This window comes from Notolepis coatsorum (genome assembly GCF_963971535.1).
Source record: "Notolepis coatsorum genome assembly, chromosome: 11".
Classification (NCBI taxonomy): domain Eukaryota; kingdom Metazoa; phylum Chordata; class Actinopteri; order Aulopiformes; family Paralepididae; genus Notolepis; species Notolepis coatsorum.
This window is the reverse complement of record NC_140175.1, coordinates 103,739,517-103,765,205: the sequence shown is the minus strand read 5'-3', so window position 1 is coordinate 103,765,205 and position 25,689 is coordinate 103,739,517. Positions and strand designations below refer to the sequence as shown.

At 40.0% G+C, this 25,689-nt stretch overlaps 1 protein-coding gene across 2 annotated transcripts in view; it reads right to left on the bottom strand.

Moving 5' to 3' along the window:
* The window catches only part of LOC311236536 (CUB and zona pellucida-like domain-containing protein 1), a 78,135-nt gene that overhangs the window by 5,731 nt on the left and 46,715 nt on the right, over window positions 1-25,689 (bottom strand). Inside the window, exons 1-8 of one of the 2 annotated variants that reach the window (XM_084324216.1) lie at window positions 15,335-15,452; window positions 13,618-13,756; window positions 13,313-13,526; window positions 11,574-11,715; window positions 11,160-11,303; window positions 9,776-9,835; window positions 5,535-5,593; window positions 4,934-5,124 (exon numbers count right to left, since the gene is read on the bottom strand). In XM_084324216.1, coding sequence (XP_084180342.1) covers window positions 4,934-5,124; window positions 5,535-5,593; window positions 9,776-9,835; window positions 11,160-11,303; window positions 11,574-11,715; window positions 13,313-13,526; window positions 13,618-13,722 — 915 coding nt within the window. In that variant the 5' untranslated portion in view covers window positions 13,723-13,756; window positions 15,335-15,452. Of the gene's footprint in view, window positions 1-4,933; window positions 5,125-5,534; window positions 5,594-9,775; window positions 9,836-11,159; window positions 11,304-11,573; window positions 11,716-13,312; window positions 13,527-13,617; window positions 13,757-15,334; window positions 15,453-25,689 lie in introns of those variants that run through there. The other variant, XM_084324217.1, reaches the window with a different exon arrangement.

The following is a 25,689-nucleotide window of genomic DNA, read 5'->3' as shown; positions in this document are numbered from 1 at the left end:
GAGTGGGTGCTGCAGTGTGTTGTTTGTTTGAGTGAGTGTGTGCGTGTGGGTGTGTGTGCTGTGTGCATTTGATGGTTGTTGCATAGTGATTATTGTTCGTTTAGCAGCCTGATGGCCTGGGGATAGAAGCTTCTTCTGAGTCTTTCTGTGCTCGCCTTAAGACTCCGGTATTGCTTGCCTCACCGCAGCAGTTCAAAGAGGCAGTTGTTCGGGTGGCTCGAGTCCTTAATAATTCTCTTAGCCTTCCCCTTGCACCGCTTGTTGTAAATGTTCTGGAGGGTGGGAAGCCCCCCTCCAATTGTGCGTTCGGCTGAACGTGTCACTCATTGTAGTCTGCTACGGTCTTGTGCAGTGCTATTCCCAAACCAGGAGGTGATGTTGCCGGTCAGGATGCTCTCTATTGTACATGAGTAGAAGTTCCTAAGGATTTTCTGACTGACTTGGAACTTCCTTAGGCGCCTGAGGAAGTAGAGGCGTTGTCGTGCCTTCTTCACAACACTGTCAATGTGTGTGGTCCATGTCAAGTCCTCGGATATGTGGGCTCCGAGGTACTTGAAACTGTTCACTCTCTCAACCGGTGCCCCGTCGATGCTGAGGGGGCTGTAGTCCTTGACCCCCGACCTCCTGAAGTCCACAATCATCTCTTTTGTTTTGCTGACGTTCAGGGAGAGGCAGTTCTAGCTAACATTGACCATTGCCACTGAGCTCATTCAGCAGATCAAGTTTACAAAAAAGCTAAGCAAATTAATAATTTTTGTAGATAAAGTACTGGATTTTGCCATCTAAACACATGCAATTTTAAATATGAATATAGAATATCAGGCCTATAAATTACCTTATTATGGCCAAGTCATACATCTATGGATTGGGCCAAATCTCCTCCAATGGCAGAGTTCAATCTGGAGTTAGTACCACCAGGCGCCCATAACAGGGCAGCAAAGACTGTGAATGAAATCTACTGTGACCTGTCGTACAGACCTTGTAAGTCGCTTTGGATAAAAGCGTCAGCTAAATGACAAAATGTAAATGTACTGTAAGTACAGTTACTTTTTTGTAATGAAAAATACTCCGCCATTTTTCATCAGATTGAGACGCGCTTCTTTTCTAGACGTTCACAGAAAAGTAAAGAAACAAACTACGTTCTATTTCATGGCAATAAAGTTAAAATCATTGGTAAACAAACATAGTGCTGACAGTAAATAGAGGCAAAAAGGTGTTACAGGGATAAGGTGGAAATTCAGAACAGGCTGATTCCAGAGGTATGTTGCGGGGCCTCAGAACGATGACAGACTACAAAGGCACCCCCCCCCCCCCCCCCATGCTGAATAATGATATCTCCCTGGCAAACAAGCTCAATACCTTCTATGCACGGTTTGAGGCTGTAATTAACAACAGCCTACAGGCAGGGCCGGACTGGGGAAATAATTCATACCGGGAGATATAGCGCGAAATATAGCCCCAATCAGGCCACTTTTTAAGCGGGGGGTCTGGGGGTCCCTCACCAGGATTTCTTTTGTTACAAAGACTTAATTTCCTGCATTCTGGTGAATTTTTGTGCATGTGAATCACAAACTAATGAGCCAACAATTGCTTAGTACAATGTACTGTTATGAACCTCAAATAAAACTGTTGTGGCACTAGCAATGCTACTCTCTCCACCTTCAAAAGTAAAAAAGCAAGAGCACAACATATTTTTCTATTTACTATTATAATACAGTTAACCACTCTCTCCACCTATTCAAACAGAGCAGGAACACAATACCATATTCACTTTACTGATGCACTACCCATCAACAGTTAAAATAGCCCTTTACACAAACATTAAATAACAGACCTTTCATTAACAATACTATAATAACAGTAGCCACTGCCAGAATAGTGACACATGTATCGCGCGTGGTGAGCACACGCATGCATGCACAACGAAGACAGAAGATTGCGTTGTCTCAATCATTTTAACTATAAAATTAGCTCAAAGTATGAGCTCACTGACTGAAATTTCCAACAAAAAGCATCAATTGTCATATAATATTGATCACATTAACTAGACTAGATGTTTTTGAGGAAATTAGAAAGGGAACAACAACTTAACCCTTGTGTCTGATCAGATTCTTATTTTTTTATAACTTTGCAGTGATCATGTTTGTAGCCAATATATCTGACAAAGGTGTGTAATCTTTGAATTATTTTGGAATTATTTATTCATAAATTGTTTATTCAACTTCAGCCCCAATCATAACCACCACATATTGTTTTTTGTAATGTCAGATTTAAAAACTCCTTTCAGAAAAGTGGGAGTATTTCATTTTTAATCTGAAGTTGAATAAAATATTTATGGAAACGAAAGTGGGAAATTATTTCAACATATAATCTTTTTATGGCGTTTTTCAATTTAGTCCCCTAATATGGTAAGAGTATAACACTTTAGTTTTCAGACACAAGGGTTAAATTATTTATTTGTTTCTTGGCAGATTTAACATTGGGCTTTTGACAGGGGAGATGATGCATTGCATGGTAACGTTAGCTAGCTAACATCCACATGCTTATTTTTATCACTGACTAACCTGCTGGTTTCTTGACCTTGGTGCAAGAAAACATTTGATAAATGTTGCCGGATTTAGCAGCATCTCCTGTAAGGGCCTTTCTTTTTCTTTGTTTTATCCCTCTCTCCTCCACCCTCTCTTTCTTCCACTGTCCATCTTGACATCAACGTTAATTGACTTTTGCTCTACTGTATCTCTCCCGAGTCCCTCACTACCTGCCTCATTGCCTGGCTGTTATTCTGCATCTGAGTGCCATCTGCCATTCCATTCGACACCTCCGCTGTCAATCAGTTTTATCGCCTGGTCCCGCCTCCACCAATCACAGGCGGCAGCACGGCTCCATTGTGTGTGTGTGATCCGCGTGAGGGAGAGAGAGTCAGATAATTCTCCAACTCTGTCGCAGACAGTGAAATCCTGGTTGTTCCCAACCCACCTAGGTTATCTAACTATCGCGCCGCGCCGCCGCCACAACTAGAAACAATTACCTGGCAAAAAAAAAAAAAAATTATAATTTCTTTTTTAATTTTTTTTTTTTTTTTATAATTTTTATTTTTTCTGTCCAGGCCAGGCCACCGGGAAAACTCCCGGTGCTCCCGATGGCCAGTCCGGGCCTGCCTACAGGCCACTGCAATGGTTTAATAAACTAACATACACTGTAGCACTCAACACTTTGATGAACATTGTTACTCAGCTGATAGAGTCGTGCCCTTCCTGATGACTTGTCATACAGAACTGGTAAGTCGCTTTGGATAACAGAACATGAGGTGAGAAGGACCTTTAAGAAAGTGAATACCAGGAAGGCAGCAGGACCAGACGGCATCCCCGGTCGCGTCCTAAAAGTCTGTGTCGACCAACTGGCCCCGGTATTCACTGACATATTCAACCTGTCCTTAGAACAGTCTGTCATCCCCACCTGTCTGAAAAAGTCCACTATTGTCCCTGTACCCAGAAAATCCACGCACGCTTGCCTCAACGACTATCGCCTTGTAGCTCTCACCTCCATGGCCATGAAGTGCTTTGAGAAGCTAGTGAAGGGCTACATCTGTTCCTCCCTCCCCAACTTCCCACTCTCCAGGACATTTATAACAAGCGTTGCAGGGCCAAGGCTAAGAGAATAACAAAAAACTCTAGTCACCCAAACAACTGCCTCATTGAACTGCTGCGGTCAGGCAAGCGCTACCGGAGTCTCATGGCCAGTACAGAGACTCAGAAGGAGCTTCTATGCTCAATGGCTCTATGTAACAACCCATCATCTACATTCATCCACATGCACACACTCACTTTTAAACAAACACTCACCTTATTAACACTCACTTTTAATCTATTTATTAAAGAGATTTGCACTACATTCATACCTCATTTGCATTTGCACCTTACCTTAAAGTTCTGTACCTCACTGTCTGCATTTGTACCTCACTGTTTACTCATTTTTACTCACTGTACCTAGATTGTAATTAGGCTGTACTTTGTATATTGTATTGTATATTCCTCTTTTACTTACTTTTTTACTTACTTTTTTTACTGTATGAAGCACACTCTCAGGGGCTCATACAGAACCAAGCATTTCACCGTAAAGTACATGTATTTTATTGTGACAAACAAACTTGAAACTTGAACTTGATACAGTATACACTTTGACTGCTGTTTTGATAGGGTTAGGGTCTTTACTCTTGGCTACATTTGAAAGAAAAACGCTACATTAAATAATACAGACTGTATTAATCTATTTATGACGTGAAATAAATCTCGTGCTCAAGGGGTTAAACATCGACGACTATGTGAACTATGATAAGTATGTCCAGCTCTTGTGGAAGGATCTGGAGGAAACTATGGTAATAAAGCACAAGTCACTGTGGTCAAGCAGTTGAGGAGGCATGCTGACATCTGTTGAAGTTGGTGACCAGGTGTTGTTGCCCAACAAGGGAGAGCGTGGTAAACAATCTTTCTGAACGGTGGGAGAACATCATCTACCATGTTGTTGGGATGAATGCTGACAGCCACACTTTTAAGATTCAGCATTCAGCACCTTTCTTATGTAAGGAGTTCTTAAATTGTGCCTATTATGTAGGGTGCTTTTATTGTTTCCTGTAATACATTGAATATGATGTTATTGTGCTTTTTATTGTAAGGTGGAAGGGAGGGGTGGAGGGTGGGGGGGATGTGTCTTTTTATGACTGTATTCTTGTTTTTTGTATTCTTTGTACTCTTACTGTATATGACTGTTTTATATTGTATGTGTTTTTTGTGTGTATGTGTTAATTGTCTAGGACTACATATGCACACTGTACATGCACACTGTCCTTTTCATAAACCAAATAAACTAAACTAAACTAATGAACGCTTGTAAATCATGAAACAAGAAGCCTAATAGAAAGAGTGAATAACAGTACCTCGATCTGAGTGCCACAAGCATTGAGGGGGAAGACAGCGATGATATGAGTGCTGTTGGAGTGGGTCTGGAGGCTGCAGACTGTGTTTCTGGGGTCACTGAGACGCAGGTGATCTTCATCAAGTCCTCGGAATGACACTTTGGTCACCTCTACTGTCATGGTGTTCTCCTCGCAAATCACATGTGCTACAACTGGAATAACAAATATCACATCGTGGCATCTATTCCAAATTGTGATCCTTTTTATTTTTATAAACATGTCTAAGCTACAATATGTAATTCACCATTATTTGCTCATCACAACTTCATTCACAGGGATGTTTTTTTTCAATTAATAATGTAAACAACCATATTACAGCCTCAAAAGCCTTGTAAAACTCGTGTTTTGATGTCACGTGCGGCCCAGGCTATAGAGACTGTTAGCGTTAGTGAATCAGGAAGAGGTTGAATGGGATTTTGCCATCAACTTCCACTTCTCTTGTGATTAGGACCCAAAACCATTGGCTATCTAGAACACTATTTACACAATCATACTGTATAATGCATTAGGATGCAATGATAATTTTTTACACAACTTGCCAGATCTAAACAATATCACTTACTGTTTTTCGGCACAACCTCAACCACAACACATCTCATCTCGGACTGATAGATGTCGGACCTGAAACAAATAGACAAATATCACTACACATCAGACTCAACCACTGTACCACACACACAATTGTGTGGAATGGGCTCATTATTTAGTGGTTGAGTATAGTCCACACGGTCCTCATCATGTAGTGGTGGAGTCCACAAGGTTCTCATTGCTGGACTGTGTCAAATGAGGACCACGTAGATAAGTTCATAAATGAGTTAATCAACTTACTTTAACCCCTTAAGCCCGACGGAATTAATATCTTGTCATAAATAGATCAATACAGTCCGGGGTCAGTCCGGGGTCTGATAAATAGATCAATACAGTTTTCAAATGTAGCCAAGAGTAAAGACCCTAACCCTATCAAAAATTTATATTTTCAGCACTACGTTTGTTTACCAATGTATTTAAGTGTTATTAGCGAAATATGAGTTTATAAATATCTCTGCGCATCCCGGCGGATATCGGATGAATTAGATGCAAGGAAATAATGCCTCATGAAACCGTTGCAGTCCTAAGAGAGAGGAGACCCAGTGCTTTCGATGGACATCGAAATTTCATAAAACTACACTACCCAGCTCACACCAGGCTCTGTCAAAGCTGTTGAAAATATTCTTTGCGAAAAACTCTTACGTTATTTCCGTGATTATATCTCACGGGTCAAACAAACCTGAAAGTTATTGCCATAAAATACAACGTAGTTTGCTTCTTTACCTTTCTTTGAACGTCTGAAACTGCGTCTCAATCTGATGAAAAATGGCGGAGCTATGGACATTATAAAAAAGTAACTGTACTTACAGTCGTTTTCATTCACTGTCTTTGCTGCCCTGTAACGGGCGCCTGGTGGTACTAAATCCAGATTTAACTCTGCCATTGAAAAGAGGAGATTTGGCCCGATCCATAGATGTACAGTATGACTTGGCCATAATAAGGTAATTTAAAGGCCTGATATTCTATATTATTCATATTTCAAATTGCATGTGTCCGGATGGCGAAATTCTGTACTGTATAAAACCGCCTGTAAATCATCTGCCATTCATTTGCTTTGCTTGATTTTTTGTACCCATTGTCTTTACCACCCCCCCTTGTCTACCCCCTCCTATCCCTTCCTAGCTCACCTTAACATCCGGTCACCCCTCCTCTCTCCTTCACCCTTAAATAAATCTGTGTTAACTAAGTCTATATTTGACTGATACATTCTTAGCTCCGGTTAAATTCTTTCACAGTCTTATGATGTTAAAGGTTTATTGTACTTTCTGTTTTTCTGTAAAAATTTACAGAATTGATTTTGACTAAATTCACAACTTCAACTTTTATCTATTGATTCATATATCAATACCTTTTATATAAATAAAATGTCTTTCAGTCATTTTCTTTTTTTAGTTTTTAAGATTTTCACATTTTACATTTGCTGTCCTCTGCTATTACACACACTGGGTGGACATTCCCAGGAAAAGCATCTGGCACACAGGAAGGGATACGTTTTATGTCACGTTTTACCATGAATCAATTATCACCAGTGTTGTGCAAGTTACTGAAAAATAGTAACTAATAGTTACCATTAATAGTTACTTAATTTCAAAAGTAGCTCAGTTTCTTTACTGATTACTTACACCAAAAAGCAATGTGTTACTGTGAAAAGTTACTTTTTAGTTACTTAAAAAACAAAAACAACATTATTTCAATCGCTTGAATGTGGTCAATCTCACCAGCAATGACATTGTATGTGTGCCTACCCTTTATCCTTTTACAGGCCAATGCAGCTTTCTGACATTGTAAAGTAGTGGGGTTTATCCAGTGAGATGTTATCCCGAGCAAGCTTTTGTTGTGGACGGACCAAATGTCTGCGGTGGTCGAGATGTAGTCCAGACTGTCCAGCCCCTCAAACCTTTCTTTAGCTCATTTTCCATGTTTGTATGAGTGGGATGAGTTTGGGTCTTTAACGTTAGACTCAGCTATAGCTTCGTTGAAGCATGTTCTTTCTCCTGGTGCTTCAACAGATTTTAATTGCTGTTTTGGGCAGTAGATAGGATCTTTGAGCCAAGTCACAATTTACATTTAACTAAAACGTTCTTTTCTTTGTGCTTGACAAAAGAGAAATAGTGAGAATATCTCCATGTGTAAAAACTCGACTTAGTGGGCGCCGCCATGACAGTCTAGACTAGAGTAAACACAAACATGCCCACAACGTGTCTCCGCATGTGACACAGGAGTCAGTACTGTGCTGCAGCTCGCTACCACTCGCTACTCGCAGTATACAAACAATACTGTATTTGTAAATCTGGTATGTCATAAATGTCTGGATGTAACAGTACTGTATATCTGTATGTCGTGTAGGCTATGTCATAAATGTTATGATGAATTGAAAATGGGGGACCCTGATGTAAACAAGACGAAAGTCTTTCTCTGGTCTGCATCCCCTTAACAATTGTGTGTATTGAGCTGTACTGTATTGTACCCATTCTGCAATCTGTTAATAACATTTTCAATCAATCAATCAATCAACCAATCTACATAAAAATAACGCAGTCACGAACCATTTAGTAACGGTAATTGAGTTACTGAATTTTAAAAGTAATGCGTTAGAGTACTAGTTACTGCCAAAAGTAATGGCATTACTGTAACACGTTACTTTGTAACGAGTTAGTCCCAACACTGATTATCACCTATGTTGCCAAAATATGGATATTGCAGATATCTATACTATTTTAAAGCTAACCTCATCAGGGCTATTTGAGATTGTTAGCAGGTTACCACTTTAACCATGACCTCATCAGGGCTATTTGAGATTGATAGCAGGTTACCACTTTAACCATGACCTCTCCATGGCTATTTGAGATTGCTAGCAGGTTACCACTTTAACCATGACCTCTCCATGGCTATTTGAGATTGTTAGCAGGTTACCACTTTAACCATGACCTCTCCATGGCTATTTGAGATTGTTAGCAGGTTACCACTTTAACCATGACCTCATCAGGGCTATTTGAGATTGCTAGCAGCTTGCCAGGCTATTCACTACATCAGTAGCTCTCAACTGTTGAGACGGTTCGCAAACCTCAAATTGATATGCATTACAATACGACCCCATTTAATAAAATGTTCTCTCAGGGACCCCCATCTGAGAAGATGGCTATTGTAGGGATGCTCGATATTGGCTTTTTTACCAATACGATATACCGATATTGTCCAACTCTTAATTTCCGATACCGATATCAACCGATATCAACCGATACCGATATATGCAGGGTTTCCCCCCCCAAAAAACGGAATAATTTCAGGTAATTAACATTACATATCTCTTGTTGTGGAATTAACACAACATTATGCATACTTTTGACAATAAATAAAATCAGAATTTGTTCTTACTTGCTTGCCTGGGTACATAAAGGTTAAGAAATAATAAAAAAAAAATGTTTTAAATTTGAAAACCGATACAGATATTTTCCGATTTCAAATTTTAATGCCAATATCGGTAGGCCGATAATATCGGACATCCCAAATGATCAATAAAATAGTTTCCCCATAACTATCCTATCATACTGTAGTTGAAGACAGTGGAGGGACAACTATCTGAATAGTCATTCTTATACACTCATCAAGTTGACTTCTAGGCAACTAAATAATAGTGAAATCAAAATGTTTAATGGGCATCCCCTAGAACCCCCTCAAGGTTGCCTGGGCGTCCCTGGATCCATGTTGAGAACCACTGCACTACATAATAACCACTTTCTTACCAGTATGATCCTCCAACTCATACAAACATCTATAATACACTCCCAACTTGCCTACAGAGACAGTATTCAGAGAAACACATAAGTGCATGCTTACCAACTGTTTCACCTGTTTTATAGCAACACTACTATCACTGACATCTGAAGGGAGATCCCTCCTTGAACTGCCCTTCTAAGGTTTCTCTCCTCCACATTGCCTGTGGTGCATTTTTTCCTATTGCTGGGTTTTAGTGAGGGGTGGGGTATGCCTGGGAGTGTTGCATTCATTTATTTTATCTATTAAAAATGTTTTGGACTTTATGGTGTTTTTGTTTTGTTCTTGATTTATTGTGATGTTTCTTCTTGACTTGTTTAAAGGAGACGTGTCCGGCCCATGGGGACATTAACGTGTGTTGTCGGGCCTTACAAATACATTTGATTTGATTTGAAACATTTTCCTAGACACAATGTAGAAAGAAAGAAGAAGGTAACTTACTGTGCAGAAACTGTGGGTGGTGGTCGGTTGTGGTGGTGACTGGTTGAAGATGGAATGTTCCTGAGTCATTAGAAAATACATCTATTATAAACCTTGTGTTTTTTTTATATGATTGAATAAGAACAGCTATTCCCTACAATCATATTGTTAAGAAGCATCAATTTTTTTTGTAAATGCCAGATCTTAGTAAGAAAGTAAATAAATAAATAGGCCTTAAAAGGGGACATGCATTGCTATTCCTAGCACAATTTGGGCAACTTTACACAATTCCTGTGAGTCTATTGAACACATCTGTAAGCTTTTATTCAAAAAGATGCATTGTTTTATATTTCTAATCAAGTACTCAAAAGCCAAATTTTTCTCCCTTTGGATTTCAGGCTGTGTTGGCCTGGCTCTGCCCATAAGCACTTTGTGTAAATGAGTATGTGCTACTGCTGCTTCCCCACGCGAGGTCCAGGTTGTGTGTAAATGAGTATGTGCTACTGCTGCTTCCCCACGCGAGGTCCAGTCCAGGTTGTGTGTAAATGAGTATGTGCTACTGCTGCTTCCTCACGAGGTCCAGGTTGTGTGTAAATGAGTATGTGCTACTGCTGCTTCCCCGCGAGGTCCAGGTTGTGTGTAAATGAGTATGTGCTACTGCTGCTTCCCCGCGCGAGGTCCAGCCCAGGTTGTGTGTAAATGAGTATGTGCTACTGCTGCTTCCCCACGTGAGGTCCAGGTTGTGTGTAAATGAGTATGTGCTACTGCTGCTTCCTCGCGCACGGTTTGTTTCCCCGACAGAAGCTCCTCTCTCTCTATCTCTCTCTCTCCATCTCTCTCCCTCTCTCTCACTCGCTCGTTGTCTGCCTCGCTCTATTTGAGGAAGTGAAGATAATTCCACTCGCTCTGCTGTCGCTGTCAACCATAGAGGGGGCGTTAGTTATGCAAATCAGTGCTATATTCACGTAAGCAAAACCGTCAAATCAGAACAGCATAGTTGAGTGAGGGAGGATCTCGTGAACTCGAGACTAGACTGGTGAGTCAATATGGTAATTAGAGACACAGACCCATTGATACTAACCTGTATTACTATAAAACCATGCTAAACAAAAAGCCATTTATAATGCATGTCCCCTTTAAATGTTTGGAGGAATCCCACCTCCAGAAATACCATTGAGGAGCTCAGGGTCCTGAATAACATCAAGGAGCTCAAGGAAAGGGTGGGGATGAATATCACCAAACCAAACATGAGTTCAACTGTGTCATCATCACTGCCAGGTCACAGTACAACCCCAGGCTGGAGAATCAGTTTTGCCAACGACTCACACAGTTTAGACTCTCTCACACACTTCTAAAATGTGGGGATGCTGCATCTTTCGTGGAAGAAAATAAATATAATGCTCACCCAATTACTGATTGAGCGACAAAGCAAATGGAGAAATGGTCTCCCAGGTCCTCTTGAACAGGAGTCCATCTGATAACATACTCATCATGTGTGGTCCTGTGCTTGGTGATGTTAAGAGGTCCACTGATGAGGACATCATATACTCTGTAGACAAAGATGAAACAAACACGTCCCGATTTTATTATAATCACTGACTTTTTTGTATATCTGGCTTTTTTGTGAATATTTTCATGTTGAGCTATAGATTGTGGATGAATACGCACAGAAAGGTACACCGTGCAAATGTTAATGCTTTATTTGTTTTAAACGAGACGATTTAGAAATGGTCAATGGGGAATTACATTGCGTTTTCAAGATGGTGGACCAGCCAGAAACAGCAATAACGTAACCACTACACCTCCCTATTTCCCTTACATTGAGTTTGTAGCTTGTGCTTTGACTCTTATCTCCATCTCCTGGGTGGCTCCAGCATGGAGTCGCTCCCCATTTCTGGGTGTTGGGTGCAGGAACTTGGGAAAATATACTCCATCAACGCAAGATGGAGCAGCTGAATCCACTGCAATTCAAATGGAGATAAATGTAAACACCAAGATACATGTTTCCCTGCATATAACCAGTAGCTTGTTTAAGCCCTAGCCATATTTTCAGAAAAATTGCCTAAAAGTACATACCTAGGTAAATGGAAGATTGCTCCACTACAAGGTCCATTTGCATGTTTTTGGTATCTAGGGACATCTATAAACCTCAGGGAATGTATTCCCAGTGTCAGATATATTGTGTATGTTACTATGCTTGAGTAAATTGTAATGAACAAAGGAGAATATCAATTATTATTATTATACTTTTTTTCCATCTTTCACGGTGAATAACACTATGCTAACATTGACCAGAATTGCCACTGAGCTCATTCAGCACCTTCTTGAGATCAAGTGTACACAATATCTAAGAAAATGTATAAAGGGCAGATGATTTACAGGAGGTTTTGTAGATACAGTACAGCATTTTGCCATCCGGACACATGGCCATTGAAATATGAATATAGAATATAGAATATCAGGCCTATAAATGACCTTATTATGGCCAAGTCATACATCTATGGATCGGGCCTAATCTCGTCTTTCCAATGGCAGAGTTAAATCTGGATTTAGTAAACAGAAATGTGAGTAAACACGTATACAGTATGTGTGTGTGCCAGGAGTGCTCCTTATGCATCCTCACCAAGCCACCTGCATAAGCTATAGATTTATATAGAATTAGTTGAACTTATCCTTTGTGTCTATTGTCATTTGTGTGGGTTCAACTCGTGAACAGTAAGATGAGCAGTGGAATGTTTCTTCACTGGCTCTTACGATGTGCACACTAAGCAATGTAATACATAAATAAAACCAACAATAAAGAATAACAATAAAGAAGAAGACGGTATATGGACTATTAATATAGTATATTCCACTATAGCTATATCCGTGAGATTTGGTTTAATTCTTATTTATTTATTTCACAATACCTTGTTGAGTCATGACTAATGCAAAACGTAATTTTTAATGATACAGATTTTGTCATATTTATTATTATTATAATTGGATGTCTGTAGAATCGACGTGAATGCAATCACCATGATTTCACCCAAATGAAGCCCTTAGAAACACGGGCACACACTAGTCTGTCCAACTTACAACTGCCTTTCCACGTTCGTAAATCCTGTTTGTAGCTATGAACTAATCTCCGTAATGAAACTGTTCAATCATGCCAAAATCGGCCCGAGAAGTTCATAAGTCGAGTTACGAAGAAATTAGTTCGTAACCTTCTCGTAAGTCCATTCGAGCATGACGTGACGTCTATTATCTTTACCAGATAATCTACCATATAATTGTATCTAACTGCTCCAAAATACAGTATACTATTGATTGATTGATTGAAAATTGTATTAACAGATTGCAGAATGGGTACAATACAGTACGGCTCAATACACACAATTGTTAAGGGGATGCAGACCAGAGAAAGACTTTCATCTTGTTTACATCAGGGTCCCCCATTTTCAATTCATCATAAAATCACAGTACCTGAGCTTTACCATGACATTGCATCTTTCTATTTATCAATCATTACGCTGTGTATAAAATGCCATGCAAGTACAGCAGGAGAGGATGACTTACCAAGGAGAGAGAACTGCAAAGGAAGTTTACTGAGGGGAGGAGAGGAGGCAGTCGGCCTAGTTGTGGTAGTAGATGTACTCAGTGGAGACCTGACAGATGGAGATCCATTTGTGTAGGCCAGGGAGATGTTATGTGTTGGGAAGTCCTCCACCACCATCTCAAATCCATAGACACCAGGTGTCACGGTGTGGTTATAGTGTAATGTGCAAGAGCCCTAAAAAAGGTTAGATACTGCAGTTGGTTTAAGCAAAAGAATTAAAGAAAGTATTTGATACGGCACTGAAAATATTGATTTGCTAACCAACCTGATTAATGTGAAATCCTGAGGGTAGGCTGCACCTGTTACACTCTATTCCTCTGGCAGTTCCATATCTGCACAAGACCTGGTCCCCATCCGGGTCAAAGGCCATCAGGTTGTATAATCTTGGGCAATTCTGACGAACTCTGAATACATTTGTTAACACAAGCAGAAGGTAACAGTTGTAGTCACCTGAATACAAGTCCAAGAGTCACTTACAGACAAGAATAAAATCAGAAGGTTGGGAAAAGCAACCACAGACAGCAGAGAGGTGTAATAGTAAGTCATAACAATAATAAGTCATGACAATAATAAGTCATAACAATGGTTCAGTCATAACAATAATACGTCATAACAATGATTCAGTCATAACAAAGATTCAGTCATAATAATAAGTCATAACAATAGTTCAGTCATAACAATAATACGTCATAACAATGGTTCAGTCAGGCCAACTCATGTATTTACCTTAAATTATTTATTGAATAGATGACATTGGAATACAATTTTAGTTTGTTTCCGGTGATGAATGGAGCTGCCTTTGTGAAGGCCTAATCCCTGTGCACATAACTGGATGCACTATAAGCATGATATTTTATAACATAACTGCAACAAGCAACAGCACAATAAATTAAGTAAAATAAGCACAAGTAGTAGTAGACTACGCAAGAGAGAAAATGTAGGCTTTAAGATGGGATTTAAAAATGGAAATCTCCTAATATGAGAGGACACGTAGTTCCAGAATGAGGGTTTTCAACCCTGTATGTGCAGTGGTGCGTTGGTGATTTCATACCTGGCTGCACTGTGTTTTAATGACGCCACATGCACACTCACTCCCGGGTGCGTGCGCGCGCTCCCGCGCATACGCATAAATGTTCCCTCGCGTGCGCACAGAATAAAGACAATGCCTAATTGCCTCTAGGAATGGAATGTAACACATTTCATTCACAGGTTGTGTGAATGTATCTGTGGACGTATTTGAACACACCTGACGACCTGAGCTATTGTTATGCAAAGCAGCCAGGTGGGTACTTGGCGAGTTGGCGCATCAGTCGAGTGCAGTGCATTCCTGTGTGCACGCGTGTGCACATCCATGCATGTGCGTGTGCGTGCTTCTGCTCACAGACCCGGTTGCACGGTGTGAAACCCCGTCCCATGACCAACGCACCCCTGTGTATGTGGAGCATGACACACTGCCCCAAGTGCCTTATCATGATAAGCATTTATCCATGTCAGATTTCTAGACAGACAATGTGGAAATGACTGTTCAGTCAGTATTTGTGAACAGGCACCACCACTCTCTCCTAAAGCTAGAAATCAGCAATGCTAGAATATAAACCCAATTTGCCTTTTCATTGTCAGATTTGACATTCTGTGACATCACCAGTTAGAGGGTTCTCTATCTGATTTCTAGCTTTGGGAAAGAGTGGTGCATGTTCACAAATACTGACTCAACTGTTCTTGGGCACAGGAAGGACACAGTATATAAATTCTTAAAATGGATGGCATTCCCCTTTAAGCAATTATTTTTAAGAGGGATACAAGATGGCTCCCACAAACATTTGTGAATGGGATGTGTCATTTCTAATCAAATGGTTACCTTGTATTCTATGTATTCCAAAAAATGGCCCTTTCTTATTTCAGGTTAGTATGGTATTTGAAATGATGACCCAAGGCAAAAGGTTTCAGTATGAAGAAATACTCTGAGAAATGAATTCCATTACCGTAAGAAAGGCAGAATGGCGATAGCTGGAGATCTGTTTGGTTCCCCAGTATCAGATCTTGTTCCCAAATCCACGTGTGCCAGTAGTCTCAAGTCTCGAACATTGTTAACCGTGGGGATCCAACAACAGTTGTTATAGCTGGTGTGTTGATACAGAAGATAACAGTCACATTCCATAAGTAAACATCATCACATCATAACTAGTCTTATAATTCCATCATCTGAGTGAAATAACCCACCTCAGGTCAAAAGGACTGTTAGTTTGAACAACTGTTGTCACGACTCTCTCGGTTTCAAACCACGAATTTTGTCCAGTGGCGCGGTCGATTGTTCCTCTTTGACTCCTGACTACAGACCCACAGTTGCTACGGGGACAACGGTAGACGGGGTAATCAACCCTACCAAAGGTTCCCCTCATGCGAATATCCACCTGTGGAACAAGATCATTATGTGAATGTATAATAATGTAATAGGAGTTTCCTGACATTGTGTAAGTGAATAGAGAAGGGTTCCTGCTGTTACATATTGTTGGAGTGCACTTGGAGGACCAACATTCACGTGGCCTAACCTGAAGGCAGAACATTTGTTACATTGCATTACCAGTTGGCTACAAATGCAGAAAAGTCCAACCTCCTACTAGGAAGAATACAATGGAACCGCACTCAAAGTACAAATTCCAACTAGGAAACTTAAAAGTCTGTATTGTCCACAACCGTGGGCATGGACTGCATTTATATAACAGCTTTTATCCAAAGCGCTTTACAACTTATGCCTCACATTCACCCATTCACTCACACATTCACTCACACATTCACACACACATTCACACACACATTCACACACACATTCACACACAGACGGCGGAGGCGACCATCATGCAGGATGCCGACCTGCTCATCGGGAGCAGTTAGGGGTTAAGTGCCTTGCTCAAGGACACTTCAACACAGTTCCCGGGAGGAGCCGGAGTCGAACCCGGCAACCCAATTCTGATTACCAGACGACCGTTCTACCTCCTGATCCACTGTCACCACATTTGTGCCATCTGTCACCACAATGACTGGAGCACATAACGGCTGGTGAACTGTTAAGACTATCTGACTAATAAACACCAAGAGGAGCGTTGTCTCTTGAATAGTTCTGAAGCAGGTGTGTGTGCAGCGCTGTGGCAGCGAGACCCACAGCAGTCGACTGAAAAGTGGCTAGAAGCTAAATATGCTTTGTAACAGAACCAAGCACTCTTTGTAATTCTTTTTTTAATAAATAAATAAAGTAGGGCTGTCAGTTTATCGCGTTAATTAGATAAATTAATTACACAGCAAATTATCACGTTATGAAAATTAACTCAAACTTAATCAACTTACAAAATAAAAAATACATTTATCTCATTAATTCAAGAACGTAGAATACACATTTACAGACTTTCTTTTAATATGGCCCATTTGCATGTTCTTGGTATCTGATTCTAGGGACATCTATGGATCTCAGGGAATGTATTCCCAGTGTCAGAAATACTGTGTCTGTTACTAGGCTTGAGTAAATTGTAATGAACCAAATGAGAATATCAATTAAAAGAAATTTCATCTTTGACTGTGAATAACACCATGCTAAAATGTACCAGACCTGAAAAATCTAAGCAAATGAATAAATGGAAGATGATTAAACAGAAGGTTTTGTATACAGTACTGAATTCTGCCATCCGGACACATGCTATTTGAAATATGATTATAGAATATAGAATATCAGGCATAAAATGGTTATGCGACTAAAATGCGATTAATTAGATTAATTATTTACAAATCCTGTAATTAATTAGATACATTTTTTTAATCGCCTGACAGCACTAAAATGAAGTAATTCAGCTTCTGTTTTAAGGGTGCAACATTATCACTATTATCATTATTACTTTGCACTAAAGTTTGTTCTATATTTTATTATTATTATTACCCCTCCATGCTGCAATGACACTTGAATTTCCCCAAGGGGATTAATAAAGGAAAACTTTACATGACTATACTATGCTATTTATGCTATATTGTAATATCAAGTTGAATCTCTCACCCTAAATGTTCCATCATTTGTTCTTTTGGTGTTGAAGGTCACGGAGCTGCCAGAGAAATGTCTTGCAGATGCCAATGAGGCCAGTAGCTGGATTAAGAACACCAGTGTAGAAGAAGACATGGTGCCTGAAACTCAACTCCCTGCTTCAAATATCTGGTGCTGTGTCTCTCATCCACCATCCTTTTATATCATCTCTCAGGTCACGACAGCACATTAGAATGCAGAAAGACTTGTAAGGTTAGTGCCTGTCTGTACATTTTTCTTTGGCATTTTTTTTTTCTGTCTACTTCATATTTAAGCATTACATCACGCGCAGGAGTGTGTTTTACTAATAAAATCATGCCTAGGGGTGGTTGTTAGGCCTGAGGCGCAGCCGAGGGTCATTAGACCCCCCTAGACATGATCTAATTCGTATAACACACAACTTCAAGTGATGTAATGTCTTTTATACAATGGCCGAATTCATCCAACCTTATTGCTATACAATAAACACACAGTAATTGAAGCATAATGGAGATTTATTCACAAAACCATCTGCAGAAAAAGTAGGTAAATTTTTTTTAAATAAAGTTGCCTCCGTGTCTAGAAGCAGGTGCGGTGCTTCAAAGCATGCCATCTAACAACAAACTTCATATAAATCCCGCAATGTATTATTGTTTTGACAATGGGTCATGACAAACCAATTACATAATTCAACATTGTGTAAACAACTAACATATTCCAGTTAACGGTATCTTTTTTTAATTATTCGTTACGAATATATCCATACTTCCATTGTGTCCGGGACATCCAGTGAAATCGCGTCAATGTCCTTTTGCAGAGGCAGGTTGCTACAAAGCATGCCATCTAACAGTGAAGTTACCGGTTGTTATTTGATTGATTGATTGATTGATTCAAAATTGTATTAACAGATTGCAGAATGGGTACAATACAGTACAGCTCAATACACATAATTGTTAAGGGGATGCAGACCAGAGAAAGACTGTCGTCTTGTTTACATCATTTTCAATGCATCATAACATATATGACATACAGATAGACAGTGCTACATCTATACATAGGTTGCTACAAAGCATGCCATCTAACAGTGAAGTTAGCGGTTGTTATTTGATTGATTGATTGATTGAAAATGTTATCTACAACGAATGCCATCTAACAACACACTTCCCGCGATTTATATTTTGTTTCACAATGAGTCATGACCAACCAATTACATAATCCAACATTGTGTAAGCAACTAGCACATTCCACGTGACTTTATCATTTTTGAATGAGTCGTTATGACGATATGAATACATCCATTCATAAAGATTATTGTCCGCCATCTTGGTTTCATTCATAAAAACACGAACGGCTGAGTGATTCGGAAAAAAAGTTATTCGGTTGTGGGCGGGTTCTGGGATCACGTGTGTTATGAGAAATAACAACGTCTGAAAGAAGTGTTTCAGCCAATCAGAATCAAGAAATGTGCATGCCATTGTATAATACTTAAATAACAACCCTATAGAAACATATGCCATAATTAAACCTATTACACCAGCACCTGCTAGACCAGGCTGTCACTAGCCTACTATGTAGCCTAAGCTACTGATTATAAATGCATCATGCATAGCCTACAAATAATGTGAGCACAGTGCCTCAACCTGACATTAATTTCCATGGTCTGATACAGTGATACAGGTGTTTACACAGCTACGGAAATGAAGAACTATAAATCCCTGGAGGCTCAAAAAAAAATTTCAGAGTGGGTGTCTATTGTGGAACACTATAAACCCGAAAAAGACATGACAGTGTTCAGAACCCAGGTGAAGACATGACAGTGTTCAGAACCCAGGTGAAGACATGACAGTGTTCAGAACCCAGGTGAAGCCCTCCTGGAGGTTCACAGAGAAGCCCCACAACTAGGGATGCTCGATATTGGCTTTTTTTTTTTTTTTTTTAACTTAAATTTTTATTTTCATTTTTTCAACAACATACATAGACAACATTCATAGACAATACACAGTACATAAATTAAAACAAATAGACAAAAAATGGGTAAAGAAAAAGTGTGACATGGGTCCTTCGGTCCCTTCTACATTTGCATTATTTATTTACATTTTTATTCATTTCCTTGTATCCTTTTCAAACCTCTGTGATGTCGTTACTTCCCCTCCTGTATTCTTCCCATTTTCCCCATTTCCATTCAAACTTTTCTTCTTGCAGCCTCAGCAGATGTGTGATTCTCTCCATTTCCTGTATCCCCTCTACCAACTCTATCCATTGATCCTTTGTCGGCACTTCTACCTTGTACCACAGTTTAGTTAAAGCTTTCTTGGCTGCCACTATCAATATCTTAATCAAATATTTGTCTTCCCCTTGGATTCCTTCCTGTGACAGATTCCCCAAATACAACACTTGGCCTCCCTGGGGTATTTCGTATCCTATTATTTCATTTATTATCCCTCCTATCTCTTCCCAGTAGTGCCTTATCTTCTGACATCCCCAGAATATGTGTGTATGGTTCGCCCCTTCCTGTCCACACTCCCTCCAACATGTTTTCTTTGCTGGTGTGTAATTGCCCTGTATTTCTGGTGTTATAAAGTATCTAATTATATTTTTCCACCCAAACTCCCTCCATATCCTTGATCCTGTGGTTGTTTGTTGTGTCTTACATGTGTCATACCATTCCTCCTCTGTTATCTCTATTTCCAACTCTCTTTCCCACTTTTCTTTCACATACAATGTTGTATTTCCCTTACTGTCCATTATTGCCTGATATAGTGCTGATATCACCCTCCCCTTCCGTCCTTCGTATGACTTTACCATTATCTTAATTACCCCATTCTGTTCTTTGTCTCTATCTTGCTTTATTTCTTTGTTATAGTAGTCCCTAATCTGTAAATATCTAAAGTGGTCCCTATTCTCTAGTCCGTATCTTTCTTTCAATTTTTGTAGAGTCTGCATCTCCCCTCCTTCCGTAATCGTGCACATTGCTGTTATACCCCTCCGTTCCCACCTCTTGAACCCATGATCTTCTATCCCTGGTCTGAATTTGTTGTCGTGTGCTATCCATCTCAGTATCTTAGATTCTTTTTCTAGCTTGTATTTCTTTACTATTGTGTTCCATATGTTTATAGTGAATCTGGTAATTGGATCTAGTAGTTGTTCCTGTCTTCTGAACAGCTCCCTATCTCCTATCAGTGTCTGCACTTTGAATCCCTCTCTTTTGGTTTCTATATCTTTCCATTTGGCCTCATAGTTCACATTGCACCAGCATGCTACTGTTCTAAGCTGTGCTGCATAGTAATAGCTTTCTAAACTGGGTACTGCCATCCCTCCTTTCTCCTTTGGTAATTGTAGAGTGATATTGGCTTTTTTACCAATACCGATATACCGATATTGTCCAACTCTTAATTTCCGATACCGATATCAACCGATACCGATATATGTAGGGTTTCCCCCCCCAAAAATTTTAATAATTTCAGGTAATTAACATAGAATAGAATAGAATAGAATAGAATAGAATAGAATAGAATAGAATAGAATAGAATAGATCTTTATTGTCATTGTTACAGTTGTTACAACAACATTTAAAATGCAGCCCTAGGTGCTAGTAAAAATATAAAAGTCCTAAACACAGTATTGAATATAAAAACAGGAGTAAGGCATAAATAACATTAACATAAACAGGGGGGTGTAAAAGATAATTGCACTATCCCTTAATGTTGTGTGTGCGTGTGTGGGGGGTGGGGGGGGGGGGGGGGGTGCAAGGGAGACTGTTTAACTTTTAGCTGAGTTTAGTGCACATATATGGCCCTAGGATAAAAACTAAACTTCAGTCTGTTAGTCCGGGTGCGCATGACGCTGAAACATATCTCTTGTTGTGGAATTAACACAACATTATGCATACTTTTGACAATAAATATATATAGTGCGAAATATAGTCCCAGTCAGGCAATTTTTTTTTGTTACAAAGACTTAATTTCCTGCATTCTGGTGCAGGAATTTTAGAATTTTTACCCTTTAAATGCCAGCGTGTGTGATGGCATCACAAATTATTGTTAAAAACCACACAAAAAAAGAAATATTTTCAATATATCAAATACAAAGTAGATTTTTCTTTTTTCTGGGGGGGATTATTACAGGCTAGCATGTGTCAATGATTAGCAACAACACTGATTTTGATGGATGTTTAGTTTTTTGTAATGTCAGATTTAACAACTCTTTTCAGAAAAGTGGGAGTATTTCATTTTTAATCTGACATTACAAAAAACAAACCATCTAAAAAAAGATTTTTATGATCAGGGCTGAAGTTGAATAAAAGATGTATGACTGTTTAGACTGCATTACTCTCTGTCTGTTTACTCTCTGTACTCTGTCTGTTTCTTATACTTTAGGAGAACTTATTTTTTTTAGCTATGCGACTTACTGTGAAGCACTTTGGTTGATTGATTGATTGATTGAAAATTGTATTAACAGATTGCAGAATGGGTACAATACAGTACGGCTCAATACACACAATTGTTAAGGGGATGCAGACCAGAGAAAGACTTTCGTCTTGTTTACATCAGGGTCTCCAATTTTCAATTCATAATGACATTTATGACATACACAACATACAGACAGATATATATATCATGACATTTATGACATGACATACAGATATACAGTGCTGTTACATTTATGACATACAAGATATACAAATATACAGTACTGTTTAACAGAGATCCTAACAGAAACTATATACATTCGAGGGCGAGGAAACTGTACATTAGGAGGGGCAAGCATGTGCACACATAGAGCCCAAGGGGTGCTCGAGCACCTGCCATTTTGAGCCTCATAAAAAAGTGCCATTAAAAAAAAATATATATAGGCATAATATATAACTGAAAAATGTCAGGATAGAATCTAAATATTAGGTAAAGAGAGAGAGATGCCCCGTATTCCATTGCAGTTTGCACAGCCTCCTCAGCGTGCCTCTCCGTGGACCTATATATTTTATGCATAGCGTGGGTGGTGATGATGATGATGATGATGATGATGATGATGATGATAGAAACCGCTGTGGCGCATACAGTTGAATGCTGGTATTACACTCACTGAGGGACACCAAGAAGTCAAGTCCGATGGGATTTGGAAATCTCAAATACAAATCGGGATTGGAATAAAAAATGCATTTATATTAAACAAAATCAATAAATGTTCTACCAGGGGACGTTGCCCCCGGACCCCCCTACTCTGCCCCCCCCCCCCCCCCCCCCCAAACTTGTCATGAGATCTGCAGCCCTGACCATGCCCCCTGGTTCTTTTTCACAACTCGAGTACTGCATACAGATATACAGTATTGTTACATTTATGACATATACAAGATATACTAATATACAGTACTGTTTAACCCTTTCACTGGTTAACCGTCTGTAGTGTGATAGTAAAGGGTTAATCTTCTGTAGTGTGGTAGTGAAAAGGTTTTTACTAGTGCTGTCAATCGATTAAAATATTGTATCTGATTAATCGCACGATTGTCCATAGTTAACTCACGATTGATCGCAAATTAATTGCATTTTTTTTCTTTTCTAAATCTACCTTAAACGGATCTTTTTCAAGTTTTAATACTCTTATCAACATGAGTCAACAAATGCTTGCTTTATGCAGCCATTTAACACAAAAGGATGACCCTCATGCATTGCACATTTGCATCAAATTCAAAACAGTGATGCACAAAATAACTTAAAAGAAAATAATAATTTAAAACAATGAATAAAGTGTGCATGAAATAATAGGGGAAAGAAAAGAAAACGTTAGGAACTTGTTACATTCACCCACACAAGGGCTGAGGACTCACACACACCCCCTCTCTCTCTCACACACACACACACACACACACTCTCCCAGCTCTCTTTCTCTCTTGTCCCCTCCTCATCTCTCTCACCCCCCCCTCTCTCTCCCTCTCTCGCTCAATAACGTTAATCGTGCGGTAAAAAAATAGTGGCGTTAAGAGAATTGTGCGTTAGCGCGTTAATGCCGCGTTAACTTTGACAGCCTTAGTTTTTACCCTTTGTCGTGTGGCAGTGAAAGGGTTAACCTTCTGTATGGTCGCAGTGAAAAGGGTTAACCATTTGGTAGTGCGGTAGTGAAAGGGTTAACAGAGATCCCAACAGAAACTACATACATTCGAGGGGGAGGAAACTGTACATTAGGAGGGGGTTGGGTGGGTGGGTTGGTTGGGGGGTTTGGACATTTACAGGGGGCAGTTTCGAATTGCAGCCTGCCGTATATTCTTTGAGGGCGGTTTTAAAGGTGGGTATAGGGAATCACATTCTTTTAGGGCTGCGCGTTCCACATTGTTGTCGCATACATGTAATTGCATAAGTGCTCTTTGAAGACAATAAAGACAAGTTGACAAGTGCCTTGTTGTTCCCCACTTAGGTTATCTAACTATCGCGTCGCCGCAACTAGAATCACTGGCTTGGCCTGCTTCTAAGTTATGGGGCCTGACAGCAAAAAAAATATATATATATATTATATAATTCTTTTTTTAATCAGCACAGGCCAGGTGCTCCCGATGACCAGTCTGGGCCTGGATATATATCATGACATTTATGACATACATGACATACAGATATACAGTACTGTTACATTTATGACATACAAGATATACAGATATACAGTATTGTTACATTTATGACATACAAGATATACAGATATACAGTACTGTTACATTTATGACATACATGACATACAGATATACAGTACTGTTACATTTATGACATACAAGATATACAAATATAAAGTACTGTACCCTTTCACTGCCACACTACAGAAGGTTAACCCTTTACTATCACACTACAGACGGTTACTATCACACTACAGACACTACAGCAAATTAATTGCATTTCTTTTTCTTTTTTTAATCCCTTAAACTGATCTTTTTCAAGTTTTAATACTCTTATCAACATGAGTCAACAAATGCTTGCTTTATGCAGCCATTTAACACAAAATTATGACCCTCATGCATTGCAAATTTGCATCAAATTCAAAACAGAGTGATGTACAAAATAACTTAATAACTTAAAGAAAATAATAATTTAAAACAATGAATAAAGTGTGCATGAAATAATAGGGGAAAGAAAACGTTAGGAACTTGTTACATTCACCCACACAAGGGCTGAGAACTCACCCCCCCCCTCTCTCTCTCTCTCTCTCTCTCTCTCTCTCTCTCTCTCTCTCTCTCTCTCTCTCTCTCTCTCTCTCTCTCTCTCTCTCTCTCTCTCTCTCTCTCTCTCTCTCTCTCTCTCTCTCTCTCTCTCTCTCTCTCTCTCACACACTTTGAGTCAGAAACAAACATATCAATGAGAGTATCAATAATACACCTGAGTGAAGTCTAGTAAAAAAACTAATTGTAATCGTGCGTTAAAAAAATAGTGCCGTTAACGCGTTAATGATGTGTTAACTTTGACAGCCTTAGTTTTTACCCTTTGTCGTGTGGCAGTGAAAGGGTTAACGATAGGTTATGAATATAACCGTAGGCCTATGAATACTAGTGACGCTCAGCGTCATCTGCACTAATCTCACTTCGTGCATATGCACTGAATAAAAACTCACAATGTACCTTTACATACCAACATTCGTCTGGCCCTATATCATACTAGCTTCCGCTCAGCGTCATCTGCACAACGGGAGCTGAGCGGGAGCTTGAAGCTCGACAAATGTACCCCACTGAGGCCCCCCACAACCATCAGAACTGGGGAGGACCGAGCCCCCCGACCCTCCCTAATGGAGGATACCCTCCCTATTGGAGGACGGGAGGGAGACGGATCCGACCGTGCGAAGAGGAACTCGGGCAACTCAACGCACAGGGTGAGCAGACCGTGGCTTGACCCCACGACTACGCACACGCACAACCCGCATGCCACCAGGGAACGAACGGAAGGAACAAACCTTGTTACCGCCCCCAAAATCACAGGGTCAAGAGCAAACTCAACCCCGTGGCAAGGCCGTAGCAGCGGAGCGCGAAGGAAGACCCAGACCCACTGAAGGGACTGGATCCCCCGGAAAAAGGGGGCCCATAGAGGTCAACGACGCCACAGCATCAAGACCTCACCAGGCGGTCACTAGTGACACCGCCCCCCACATCGCCAGCGTATTCGGACAGGGCCCATCCAAGAGGCAGGCACACTGCCTGGCACACTGACCCTGGCACACTCAGGCAGTCAGCATGGCTGTAACTCGAAGCACTCAAGAGGCTACACTACAGCGGGAGCAGGCAGCGCACCGGGGAGACGACCTCCAGAAGGGGTCGATCCCTCAATCCAGGCA